At 45.7% G+C, this 14,312-nt stretch overlaps 1 protein-coding gene across 2 annotated transcripts in view; it reads right to left on the bottom strand.

Moving 5' to 3' along the window:
- Positions 1-3,820: 3,820 nt before the first annotated feature.
- Positions 3,821-14,312, bottom strand: part of PPP2R2D (protein phosphatase 2 regulatory subunit Bdelta) — a 41,486-nt gene continuing 30,994 nt past the window's right edge. For both annotated transcript variants that reach the window (XM_063101826.1, XM_063101828.1), the window contains 4 exons: positions 12,939-13,116; positions 11,298-11,462; positions 9,144-9,405; positions 3,821-5,661 (listed from right to left, as the gene is read on the bottom strand). In XM_063101826.1, the coding sequence (XP_062957896.1) occupies positions 5,382-5,661; positions 9,144-9,405; positions 11,298-11,462; positions 12,939-13,116 (885 nt within the window). In that variant the 3' untranslated portion in view covers positions 3,821-5,381. The remainder of the gene's footprint in view (positions 5,662-9,143; positions 9,406-11,297; positions 11,463-12,938; positions 13,117-14,312) is intronic.

Below are 14,312 nucleotides of genomic sequence, written 5' to 3'. Positions count from 1 at the left end.
CCAGATAAAAGAGGACATTAGGAAAATAACCAGTAAAACCCAAAAGAAGGTGTGGAGATTAGCTAAGAGTAGTAGTGGTAATCCAGTTTTTGATGCTTTACCAGGTTACCTAAGATGGGAAGCTGGTGGAGTGTACACAGGAACTCTCTATATGATTTTTGAAACCCCTTTAAAATTATTTCAAAGTAAAACATTAAAGATGATGTAAAGTAAATAGACAATACCTTTTTACTCAAACTATGTCCCTGGACTAGTGTCATGAGTGAGCATCACCTTGGGCTCATTAGAAGTGCAGATTCTCAGCCAGCTTCACTGAGTCAGAAGCTGCATTGTCAGCCCATGGGGAAGCTTCTCAAGCTGGTGGAGAGATGGCCAAGACATGCCGTGTAGCCGACAAGAACAAGATGCATGAGTGTACAGAGCATGCTGCCCTTTGCGTAAGAATGGGGAAAAGAAATATGTCATATTTGTTTTGTATAAAAAACCTGGAAGTATGCCCAAGAAGCAAGTAAAAATCACCATGAGGGTCAGAGGTAGCAGGACTTTGCCATAATCCTTTTCAGATTTTTTTTTTTTTTTTTTTTGTCGTTTTTTCGTGACCGGCACTCAGCCAGTGAGTGCACCGGTCAGTCCTATATAGGATCCGAACCCGCGGCGGGAGCGTCGCCGCGCTGCCAGCGCAGCACTCTACCAAGTGTGCCACGGGCTCGGCCCCTTTTTCAGATTTTTGAAATCTGTACAGGTATTACCAGTTCAAAACTTCATTAAAAAAAAAAAAAAAAAAGAGAACCATAGAATTATACTGTGTTGGGATATTTAGATTTTGGAGAACAAATTTTCCTCTGAAAGTTGTGGGAATAATAATGTTTTCCATCCTTATGGAACAGACACATTTTTTAAAAAGTTCCAAGCTTTCCAAAGATAATTTTCTAACAACGCCAAGGCAAACAAGTGAATTGTCTGAGGTCACATGGTCATCTTGAAAGCTATAATAAATCCAAAATAAATACCACCTTAAGACATTTGATATCACAGAATTGACCACTCCAGCTAGATGGAATTATATTTGAACCTCTGATCTGTGGAACTGCTGCCACCTCGGCCTCAGCTGTGCTCTCGTGGCTAAAGTTGGGGCTGTGGCGCGGTGGGTGGCTTGCCTGGCCTTGGCGCAGCCATCTGTGGGCTGGCCTCCAGCTGCCCCAGCAGCCCTGCTGCTTGTGCCATGGCTTGTTATGGCTGAATGACGCCACTGTCTTGTGTCCACACACCTGGGCCCCGCCAGTGTGCAAGGACCCAGTCTCTGCTTGAGTGTCAGGTCCGGGAGCAGAACCTCTGTTAGAAGCGTCAATGACAAGTCTCAAGGATATAAAGAAAGACAGCTACAAAGCCTAACGTGAAGAGATTTGAAGTATCGAAAACTATCACAATCAAAAGCATTTTCAAACAACCAAATGCAAAATGAGAATTGAACATGCTGCCTTCAAACACTCAGAGGTAGACTATTAAGAAATCACAGGTTTCATTTATTCACAATATCCTGAAACAGCATGGAGTTGAAAAGCTAAAAGCTTCCTTGGAATAATGCTCCTGAGCCCAAGACCTGTTTCTTCACCATCGTAACACTTTCATTTCACACACATCTTTCTGCTATCAAGCGGTTCTGGTCACGGAAAACCACTTTGTACTATTCAATATGAACCACTTGACAGCCACAATCTTTGTTATATTTTAAGGGACTAGTTTCCACTACATATATTAAAAGTAGCATAAAAACATTCTAATTGAAGATACTTATACCAAATCATTGTGCAGTTCCACTGAAGGTGCAGAGTTCCATGCCCCTGGCTCTCTCTGGACAGTTCCAACCTGCTGCTTCTCTTCTAACATCCTCTGCCAGGCCTTGGAGTGGCACAGGCGCGTGTGTCCAGGAATGCGTGTGGGATTTGAGGCAGAGTCCAGAGACGGAATTAGAGAGATGGCAACGGACTGGGCAGTCTTAGGGTAACTTCCTCATGGCCTGCGAGAGGCCTCTGCATCCCACATGCAGCCCTGTGCTGTCCCCAGCACTCTGCAGAGGACTGTGCTGAGCGTGGGTGCACCGAGCTCCAACCCGAGCCCAGCACCAACCCAGTGACCAGCTGTGTGTCACGGCTTGTCTGTAACACATGGCCACACTGGTTTTAGGGAAAGTCCTCAGCCTAGTGCCTGTATGCGTCAAGCACACAGGAGAAGGGAGCTCCATACCAAACAAATGCCACTACTCCCTACAGCTCAGCCTCTGATAGCCTGGGGAGGGTGGAGGTGCCTTTTACCCCAATCTGGTCTACATCCCATTGAGGCTTGGCCCCCAGCACCGCCTGTACAGAGAAGCCCACCATGGGCTACTGCTGAGCTCAGCTTCAGGGGGTGTGAGCAAGTCCCTTTGCAGTGAGGATGGGACCCCAGGAAAGGGCAGTCAAACCTGGCCAAGGAGGCCTTTCAAGTGAGGTGAGCGGCCCCCAGCCTGCAGGTAGATGACTAAGGCTGGTGTCTGTCTGTGGGCCCTCTGCAGCTCCACACCTTCCCACAGTGCTGTCTCCACCTGGCATGCTCAAGGACTGGTGTCATGCCACTGTCACACCGGCTCATCCAAGAACTTGTGTCTGACTCACTAGACTTCCCTGGAATAGCACCTGTGGGACAGCTCATCACGGAAATATCTGTTCCATTCCTGCTCAATGCCCCCAGCCCGGTCCTAGGGCAAAACCCTGTCAGACCAGGGCTCTGAGCATAGAAGAGTGTCCTGCATACAGCGGCCACTTCCTGTTCCTCCACCTATAGCAGCTGGGAAGATGCTGCCACCGCCATGGCCCTGCACAGTCTGGACTGCCACTGGCTTTGACCTCGCTTCCTGTCATTACCCTGGTGATGCCAGTGCTGCCGGTCCATGGGTGCAGACACACGCTTGAAGAAAAAAAGTTTAAGTGCCAATTCTGACATCTTCCTCATCCCCCTTTAAGAACAACAGTTCCTTCTAAGAAGCAAGGTAGCGCACAGCCCTCTGGGTGGGAGGGTACCGGATACACGCACACTGACCAGGTGCGGCACCACTGCAGGGATGGCTCCTGGTGTTGAAAACTATTGCTACTTAGCTCCGCCCAGGAGGGACAGAAACTGGCTCTTGCTGTACTTTCGGCTCACAGATGCCCCTGACTCGTGTACTCTAAAACTAGACACTGAGTCTTGTCTTGTAATGGCACAACAAACTGGTTTATAGAAGCACAGAATTCTAAGCAATAAAATTCACAAATTAACTTTCAGAAAGAAAAATTCTTCAAGCAAGCAAGGAGAAAGTTTTAGAGGAGAAATGACAGAAACTTTATAAACAAACATGCATACAAAAAATAAGTCTGACTCTTACCTCACTGGGATGGAAAAAGGCATGAGTGCAATCAGAAGTGTGAGAGGAGAATGAACAAGGCAGAAACTTCCCATATGCCTGCTACGGGTACACATTTCTCAGAAGTGAATCCTGCTTTCTGCCAACATACGTAACTATTATCTACAGTCTGAGAACATCAACACAACACTAGGGCGAAGCCACAGAAATGGTGACAGGGTGGCCAGCTTCCCCCTGCAGGGAGTCCAGAGCCAGCTGAACGTGCACACGTAGACCTGTGCAGTAGCGCGGCCCACCAACGCACGGGCACCATGAGGAGCCGCCTGAACACTCTTACCTTCTGCTCTGTCCCCTTGGAGGAGTGCAAGCTTGGTTTTCTGTTTAGTGGGGAATATGTTTTAAAAGAAAGATGGAAAAGGTTGTCCAAACACACAGTGCAAATCCAGTTAAACATTTAAAATTTATTAAACTTTTTGGTCAAAATAGTTGAACAGATATATACAATCCCATTTTACTAGAACTGCTTTTTTTCTTAAGGACCAGGATTGACTAATGTTTAAACAACTTGGTTCCACATCTCAGACTCTGTAAGTTGTGTCAACACCAATACACAGCATAAGAATTATTTTTAAATTAAAATAAAGGTATTTTAGATTCTCAATTTCTAATTTAATGTAAACTAAAGTGGCATTCTGTTAACATTAATCCAGAGTGATAACAGACGTTTTGTTCTTGCATATCTATATTATTAGTTATCAGAATACACCCTAATTCCAGCAGTGGCACATGGCCCCTGGCTCTCCATTCCTTGGAGCTATTGCGATCAGGCTCGTGTGTTAAATCTCAGGGAAGCAAGCTCCAATCATTTAGCATCGGTTCACCTCTATATTTTGTCTTGGGAAATCTTGACTTCTGACATCAAATATCCTACTTTCAAAATAGACCACCAAGGTACTGGAGGCATCACATAATAATTGTTTAATTTTGCTGGCTTGAAATGCAATGTGAAATTTAGCATGCGTATAATTTTAGTAGTATTTAAAAAGTATATTTCCCCTGCCAGAGTACTTTCTAAAAAGGTTTAAAAAGAAAGCACGTTTTCAACTGTAGTGGATTTGAGGCCTACTTTTAATACAATAACAGCAATTTTGTTGCTTCTCCTTGCAGTTTTTTTTTTTTTCTCAGAGGTGGCCTCAATTATGGCTTTTCCCAGATCTTACCTGGTATACCAGATGGACTATTTCTACAGAAACAAAACCAAGTTATGGCAGTTTGGGGACAGGCAAATTCAGAGACTGAAGTACTGTACATACTCCACCGTTCTGCCAAAGGAGGACAGAAATTTTTCAAATTGTTCCAAAGAATAATTCTGCATAATTTCGCTATATGCAATTAAAGCAAATAAAAAGACGATACTTATGCTTGGGTTTAAAAACACTTTTTATAGTGTGTTGTTTTTATTAAGTGGTCACACCAGAAGGTGATGGTAGGTACAGTGGGGGAGTAAAGCTGCCTGAGCCTGCTCGGGCTGTATCCACACACCAACGGGAAGCCCGCCTGGACTCAGGTGAAGGCCGGGGAGGAGTGTGGACAGTCGCCACACCCCACGCGTGTGAAGGCCCGAGTATGATGGCGGAGAAAGAGGGAGAGAACTGGAGAGAGACCTGACAGATTTTCTCTTGGATGTTAATTTTTTGGTCTATGAACTGGAAAGGAAGGCTCAGACTTAAATAAATACACTTATTTAGAGTAATGGCCTTTCCTGAGCCATGTCTGTCGATTCTGCTTCAAGTGGGTTTCTCGCGTGAGCAGCAGCACCCACTTCTCACCTTGCTGAAGGCAGAACCACCCTGGGACTCCAGCCGAGGCCGCTTCTCTCCTGTGTCCAGGAAGGGAAGTGGTGTGTCACTGTTCTTAATGGAGAGGACAACAATGCCTTTTCTCTGACAGAAAATGACCGGCTTCACTATGCAAGACAAGACTTAGTCCTCAAGTTAACTTCTTAGTTGATTTTGTCCTGGAATATATACAAGTTATTGGTGGCAGCTACAGCAATAACGTTCTCCATGGGGTGCCAGGCCGTGTGGAGGATCTTCTTATTGAAGTCCAGGCTGTCCACACTGATCTCGTCTTTCTTTCTCTTTCCACCTGTACATACTTTCCGAGGCTTTAAGCTGGCTCGAGGCTTGCTGTTCTCTCTTGACGCTTCCAGTGTAACATCCCTCCGTGTGTTTCTATCAAACATCCTGAAGAAGTTGTTGTAGGACCCAGTCATAATGGCACTGTGGAAAACAAGAAAAAAGAGCAACGCTTCTAAGGGACGGGGAACATAAGCAGAAAGGATTCAGACCCATCCCTCTCCCCTCGACGCTGTGCCCAGCACGCTGCCATGCAGTACGGGTCATTTTTATACCCACTCCCTCCACAGAATCCAGTTATTTTCAGAAATAAGAAATGAACAATAATAAGGATCTGAAGAGAAATGCAGCGAAGATTTCTTACTTTTTATGTATAATCATGTCAGTAAAAATAAGTGTGACAGAAAGAAGTAAAAATCTAATGGATTCATAATTTTAATTACATTAGTGTATTTTTTAAAACAGTGAGGAAAAAGATCCCTGTACACCTATTTGTCTCAGTCATGAATGACAGTATAATTTATTTTCAAGCCCTGTCTGCTCTGTCAGTAACAGTCAAAACTGACCTCCACGTGTTCACGTTCAGTAGACACTCGTCACATCTATCGCTGTATCTTCACTCACAGTTGATCAAACAATGCTTTTTTATTAATTTAATTTCAAAAAGTTTCTTTCACGTGACGCAACAGATACACCAATAGTGAAAGTCTTAAACACTGGGATCACTGGAGCAGAAACCTAGAAGCCCATTTCACAATAAATTCCAGACCCTGCAATACTGTCCGTGTTCTCATTTCTTCAGGATCAATTCTAATGGCTTTCAAATGTCCCTGCAGTCAAAAAATTACACTGAAACGTATATCTCACGATACAACTTTATGTACACTGCTAAAAACTTCTGCCATCTTACTTTGTCTATAAAAACGAGAGAAATGTAGCTGACTGACAGCAAGTGTTGCCACAACTAAGCCATGGCTCTGTGACGAGTCCAGTTCTGAGAAAGAAGAATGTACACAATGCCTCCTGGCTCCTCTGCTTCCTCCTACTCAGACACTCACGTCCTCAGGCCCTGTCATTGCAGCGTGGCCTTCCTTATAACGTCTAGGTGTAATTCAAGTCACCACATGAAACTTGCTGTTTCATTTACATGGTTCAGGGCTGATCCCAGCTGTTGGCAAATACTTCATCAAAACTTCACACCAGAAAAAAAGAAGAAAAACTGCACGCTGCTACCTTATTTCAAGTTGACTGCTTAAGCACACGAAGACGGAGCACCATAGGGGCTGGGGACGCAGACTGCGCTTAAGTGCACTCCAGGGACGCCACGCTGTTACGAATTTAGTCTCAAAATGAATGTGCATGACTGAGTCTACATGTGAGGACCAACTACAACTGGGAGTTCTCCAAATTAACTTTATGTAGAATATAATGTTTATTAAAGGATAAGTAATAAAATGTGCTAATGTGAAGCTCACATCTGTTATTCAAAGTCAATAGCAACTACAACAATTACTTACAACAGAGCAATGGAAGGTTTCTTTCAGGAAGAAGTACTTCATCACTGACACTGATTGGAACTGCTGATGCATGTTTAATAACAAAAAGCAAACCTACTTTTATATGTTTTTATTACTTTTAAATTGTTTCTTTCGATTCTCCTTCCAGTTCGCCACCTTCAGGATCTCTTTAGCTAAACTGTACCCGCTGCTAAACCACAATGATTTTCATCAATTGTATTTGCCATTTCTAGAAGCTCTACTTCTTTTCCAAATCTCCTAGGTCAATTTAATTGCTCTGTGGTTCCTTGTTCAGGTTTTTGGTTCCTTTAATCTGTATGTAAATATTTCAAGCATTCTTGATATTCTGTAACTTATGCTTTCAGCATCTCAATTCTCAGAGATTAAATTCTAATGTGGTTTCCTGCTGACTTGCTCATGGTGGCTTTTACCTACATGTGCTTGGGAATTTTTATCTGTGGGCTCACGTTTCATGGATTTTAAGGGAGGTCCAGAGAGACCTGGGTGTACTGGGAGATACTTGGAGCCCCTGCACGTTCTCCCTGGCTGGCCAACAATGCCATGCCTGAGCGCTCTCTACCCAGGGCCGCTTCTCGGGGTTGAGCTGGCAGCAAGCAGCCTCAAGGAGTGAGGCGACATCTCTGATCAGAGCGCAGGCTCGTTTACTGCTCACTAAGAAAGCAGTGGACTCTCCAGGCTTAGCATGCATCAGCTGCAGCACCACCCACTGCTTGCAAGGGACCTGCTGGGGCCCTCACGTCACCCCTGTGGGAATGCATGCCAACATGAAGCTCCTGCTGCCCACTGTGCCATGAGGAATAAAGTCCTGTGCCTGACCCCGAAACCTCACGTCTCCAGCCAACGTCCACGAAGCACTACAGGCCAGCACATCAGTCTATAGGTAGAGTAAAAACCCAGACCCAGAAATGTGCTTGTCCCTCCTGATGCCCAGCGCACTGCCCACTTGCAGGAACTTAGCTCCTCAGCATGAGGTTTTCAAACTCTTGTGAGGGCAGGCTATGGTTATAATCTCAGGGCATTTTTAGTCTTCCCAATCCCGGGTCTCAGACAGACAAATTTTCCTCTGGACTCCATTTGTTGGTAAATGGACAGTTTTCTCATAACCGATGAGGGTCAACTCTGCACCTTGTGTGGGTCCAAGGCCTTAACTATACCATGACTCAGCTGTTAAAACGGAGGCGGCAGGTTCTAGTATCAACTGATGCCCCCCAAGCCAGCCTAAGGCTTCCAGGTTCACCACTCTGGCTTTGACTTCCTCTTCATTTCTGGCCCATGTGAAATTTCTCTTGCTTATTTGTGAGCTCAGCTATGCATGTGAGGAGATAGCTGCAACATACCCAGTGGTTCAAGGGGTTTGCACTGCAGGCTTTCAGAACATCTAGTGAGTCACTTACTCCACTCACAGAGCTTCTCTGTTCACTTCAATTCTGAACAAAAGATGAGGCAAGATAATCTCTGTCCATTGTATGAAATATAATTTTCTGCATAACATTAAAGACCCAACTCTCAACAGCACTAGTATAATATTATCATCATTAAAGAATATGCACAAAACGAATTATCGAGGCACCAGAACGATCACATTATAAATTGAACAAATATTTCAGACCAGCCACGTGCACTTCCTGTCCCCATGGGACGGGCAGCCAGCCCTGACGGCATTCTCCTGGACTTCTCTCCGAAGGAAGGGCGAAGTGGCAGGTGGCCACTGTAGCGATGCAAAGCGCTCGCTCCCTCCTCACTCTCCTGGGGCATGATAACAAATAATCGCTCAGTCCTTTAAAAACAGCCAACATGTACCCGGTGCCAGGCTTGCCGTTTAAGTACGGATGGAGGAGGTACAGCTAGGTGAGAGGTTTACTGAGACATCCTGTTTCCCCCCTTGGTACTGCCATCTAACAAACAAGCAGAAGGCCTGGAAACAAACCATCCGCATTCCTCTTCCGCAGCTCCGGACGACAGCTCGCCTCCTTTTCTGAAGGTGGCCCTCACTGGCCTTCCACTCTGGGCACGAGTCCCGGGCCCTGCGGGAGACACCGAGGAAACCAGCGAGCTCAGGGTGACTGCTCGTCACGACACAGGCCTTACCTGTCCGACCCATTCCAGCAGCACTCAAACTTGTCAAAGATGCAGTCGTTTTCATAGAGAGAACAAAGCTTGCTTCGCAGGTACTCATGGACCTGGTGGGTCTCGACAGGCCGACTTTCCATGTTGAGGTCCCACACCTTCACCGACAGGTAGTCTCTGGTCATCATGTACCGACCACTGTGACTAAATTTTACATCGGAAATGGATGAAATTATTTCTGAGAAGAAAGACCTACTGCTGGGATCTTCAGGTTCTTCAAAAACTGAAAAACAAAATAAAATGTTTTCAGCTTATGTTTAAAAATCAGAACAAATCATTTTAAAGTTCAAGTAGGGCTTGGCCACTTCACTGAGACTCTGGAGCGGGGCTCGGCCTCGATACTGTGAAGTCTTCTCGTCTTTCCGGTTTCTGTAAGTTTTCTGATCTTCTTTAACTTCTGTGTGTACGAGCTTCAGATAAGACATTCCAGCATCAGTTACTAACAAGGGACAGTCATCAGAAGCACGGTCACCACATCTCACCCAGATCCTGAGCCAGAATGTCTGTGGACAAGGCTCCAGTGACCATGATCTGCAGAAGCTCCACAGGATGTCCTGATGTGTGCCCAGGCTCAGGACTGCCAGGAAAACTGGAGACCATTATTGCAGGGACATCTGCACGTCCTCATGGCACTAGGCCCAAGTGTACAAGGTCCTGCCCTGCCCTGTGTATATCACAGGAAGATAAAATAGCACTACATGAGCATGTGGCATGGCGCACCAGGGCCTCGAAAGAAGTGGCCGCTCTCTGACGGGTCTGCTGGAGTGAGCACTGCCCAACATGGCCATGCAGTGTCCACAGAGTAACAAACACAGAGGCCCCACTAGCCAGAGCTAGTCAGCAAAGGGCGTTTTGTCTTCAGTGCTGAAGAGACATGCTCTACTGGGACACAAACAGATGCCTATGTCCAGGAAGATTCTGGCACTTCCTTGGCAGTAACTCAGAAAGTTCCCTCTACCTGTACCTGTCACAGAGGAAGGCACTCTGGACCCTGACTTGTCCACAGATCACTGAACGCATGGTCACGCCTTCAGCTGAGTAAACTTTAGGCCAGGCGACATGTGCTTCCTTTGTCTTAAGAAACTTTAGCTTTTGTCCTCTTTTTTCTTAGTGTAGACATCTGTATGTTTTTTGGCTCCACATTTGAAATTAACTTTAAGCCACCTAGTGCCAACACCAAGCATGTACTCAAAAAATTACTTTGGTGACAAATGCAACTAATTTTGGAATATAAAACTGTTTACTCAAGAATGCCGTCTTGAAGATAAGGGCTAAATGTTATAAAACACTATTCTTCATTGCAGAAGTTCTAACAGGAGTATAGAATTCTTAAAAACACATTTTAGCCTCAAGAAAGAGAATCAGTAAAGACTGAGAAATGGGTAGCAAAGCACATTTTAATTGAGGCACTGCTGATGAACTTCAATGGCTAGACACTCCAGAGGCACTGACCAGTGGCGTCCCTGTAAAGGAAGGGTTGGGTCATGGTTCCATGGGTCAGTACAGGGGGAGGGTCAGCAAAGTTCCAGAGGTGCATGTCACATGATACCACGACACACAGACTCTGGCTTTCTACAGAGTTGGGACTCTTCTCTATGGATAAAAATAAACCCCAAACTTTCCTCACCCAGAGTGAATTTCAAGGCTCAGTGGATTAAAATGCTAGATTTCACCTCAGGGAACTGGCTTCCGATCCAGCAAAGCTCCATATGAACAGAGCTCATCCTGGTAGTGGAAAATGGTCACAGGTGACAGGTGTGCTGGTGGCCTCAGCCCCAGTCCTACCGCACAAAGGTAGAGGCGACAAATGGGTCCCGGCTGGTCCTGCATGGGAATCCCTCGGAGGTGGCACCAAGGCTCTGCTCAGGAGTGAACACACTGACACCAAAAGCACCCACCCCACAGTGTGCGACCACAGGAAGTTGGCCTCGCACCCTGCCTCTCATCTGAGGGGGCCACACTGCACCATGCCCAAACTTGTGCAACAGAGACAGGGCTCCTTACGCACACACAGTGTGTGGACAACAGGAAGAAGCTCCTGTGTCCTGGGAGGGGGAAGTGTCTGAAAACCAAGTAACGTAAGGGAGACATTTCTGAAAGACGCGAGGCACTTACACTTAGCGTGCCTGTCGCACAGGGCCGAGGAGCGCATGTCACATAGGCGGATGGTCCCTTTGCTGCTGCTGTAGACAAGCACATTGCACTGGTGTGGGTGGAACTCGGCTGCTGTGATGACCTCTGTCAGCTCCTCCATGTTAGCAGGCTTGATGTCCACAATGTCTGGAGGTGCATTGTTAAGGCACAGTGCCCAGCTGTTTTTTAATTAGTCTACATTCAATCAAATGAAGCATGATGTGAAATCATCCATGCAGCGATGTTTAAGAGATTAAATGTAAAGGAGGCCGATTGTACATTCTACATTGCAAAGGACTGCCCTGTCAGCGGATTCTGATGCATGCATTAACCAGACTAAGGGGCGTGCCTGACTGAGGGGGGCAGAGCCACCGATGGCTTTCAGGTTATCGCTACTATGAATGTCCTACGAAAAGTCTTTAATGGCAAGATAGTATACATTTAATGACAGAGACAAGAAAAGCAAGCACCACCTGTGCAAGACCCCACGCCCCATCCATACATAATCATAAACACAAGAAAACTGCCAAGTTCCAAAAGATTTCCCTTTTCTATTTATCTGACATTGAGAACTTGTTCTAAGTAATTAAAACAATGCCAACATAGTAGGTTGCTAAACACAAAAACCATTTAGTTGAAAAAACAAGAAAGGGGAGAATCTGGCTTTGGGTCAATTCGGAACAATGGGGATCAGATTCACCCCTCAAGGGTGAATGACTAGGAAAACTGATGAACTGTGTGGAAGCACACCTCAAGTTGCCAGACACCAGACATGAGGGGCAGCGACCTGGGAGAAACCAGAGACAAAGCAAGCCCACCGCTGCCCAGCTTGCTGGTTGGGAGTGTGCAGGCTGCAGTGGGGAAGGAAGCAGGCAGGCATAGCGAGTGACTCTGAGTCGAGGAGACAGAGCTGGCAGGCTGGGACACTTGAGGCTGCTCGAGTTCACAGGGCTGAGTGCCAGAGAAGCCCTCATAGCCTCGGAAGGACTAGACAGTGTGCATGTGAGCGAACGCCCCGAGGTGGGCAAAGAAGCACCTTGAGTGGATAGGAGAACCATGTCCGAAGCTCCCAAGAGACCCCAATGGCCCAGCTGGGTGGCATCTGGACAGTTAACGAGGTGGGCAGTCAGAGGAGGCCAAGGGAAGGCTGGCAAGGAGCCCAAGTGAAGAGGACCAGGACTAGCCAGACTCTGCAGAGCCACGGGAGGACACACAACTCCTATGAGCTCAGTGACTTCGGAGGCTGGGAAATTAAACACCACTCTAATCTAGGCCGGTATTTTCTATTCTATTATCTATTAGCAAATTTAGGGAAAAAAGAACATTCAATGTTGATTTTTTTCAAATACACCCTACTTGAGATTGCCTCTGATAAAACAAGGCAGGCAATGGACTTCAGGTTGTCCCTATTATACAGAGAACCGTTCCCAAAGGTAGAAAAAGTTTGCACTTTTAGGGCCCAACATTTTACGTCACAGGGAACTTATATATGAGGCTACAACGTAGCAAACTATATTTAAAAGATTACATGCTGAGATACAGTAGTAAAAATGCACATGTGAAATAACTATCCAAAGAACAATTCTAAGAAAAATGCCAAAATATCCACCTGATGAAGGATACTAAAACTTCTATCTGTGATTTCTAAATGCCATAGATTAATTCTCAGGTCATCTGCAGAAAGATATGTTTCATGATCACTATTTACTGAAATGGAATTTATATGATATGTGTGAGCATTTGCAAAAATCCGTCGTGGACTTGCTTCTACCATAAGGTCCATGGGCTTCAGTATTGGGACCTAAAAATGGAAGGAAATAGCAATTCAAAACAAAGATCACAGCATCATAAAATTAGAACACTTACAGAAGATAACAAAAAGGGACAAATCTATATTCACAGTTAAGTAACAATTTTCTACAGGTAATACCCCCAAACAACCAATTAGTAGAGCTGTGAAAACAGGCTACAAAACAAATATTGGAAAATCGTCTATGCCAAGTTTTCCCTCCCTGCTTCCATTACCAAGGTTGACACATTCTTGTTGAAAAAGAGAAGACACAAACCGCCTACAGGGCACAGAGGCCTCCTGATGTGGCTTCTCACTCCTGTGTCCCCACATGGCCACAACCAAGACACCGGACAGCAGTCTTCCTAGGAGGCTAAGGCAAGACCCTGATTGCCCTGGTAGCCAGATGCAGGAACCTCCGCTCTAACTGCACTAGCAGTGCCTCTTGGTGCAAACCCCACAACTGCCAGGGTGCAGGAACCGCAGAGTGCACAGGAGGGCCCTGGGAGCTGAGGATGCTTCATTTCTTGATCTGGGGCTTGCTATATGGGTGTGTTCGTTCTGTGAACATTCATGGGGCTGGTCATTCTTGTATGGCAGATGCATTTTTGGTTATGTATATTGTACTTCATTATGTATACTGTACTTCATTGAAGTAAAAGGCATCCCTCCCAATTCCTGTGCTGAATGGTGGGGTCAGGGAGGCTTCCCAGGGAATAGGATGCCTACGCTGAAATGGAAAAGATGGAGGGGAGGGAGCACTGGCTAGAAGGCACCACAGCCCAATGCAAAGGCAAGAGCACAGGCAGGAGGAACAGGGCCACATGTAAGAAGAAAGGAAAAAGGCCCACATCCCACTGCCATCTAGCTGGAAGGAAAGCATAAGGTCTAAAATCAAAATGAAAAATTAATGATAGAATTCTTTTTGTTAACTTTGTAATTAGAAACCGAAAGGGAAAACCTCAAGAGCTAGGAAAAAAATCTCTCATCTGAGTCTTCTCTAGACAATTCTGTGAAAATGAACTTGGGAAGAGAGTGCACAGAGCGACCCCTTCCTCATTTTAACCCAGGTTAGTGCTGACCACACCCATGGATTCTCTAGAGCAAGAAGTGTTAGTTCTACCATGTGTAGGATTAAAGAGAGACACTCTGCCACAACCTCTCATAGGTCTCTAATCAAAACACATGACTTATAATGGAAAGATTCC

Source organism: Cynocephalus volans, chromosome 7 (assembly GCF_027409185.1).
Source record: "Cynocephalus volans isolate mCynVol1 chromosome 7, mCynVol1.pri, whole genome shotgun sequence".
Classification (NCBI taxonomy): domain Eukaryota; kingdom Metazoa; phylum Chordata; class Mammalia; order Dermoptera; family Cynocephalidae; genus Cynocephalus; species Cynocephalus volans.
This window is presented reverse-complemented; position numbering and strand designations above follow the sequence as displayed.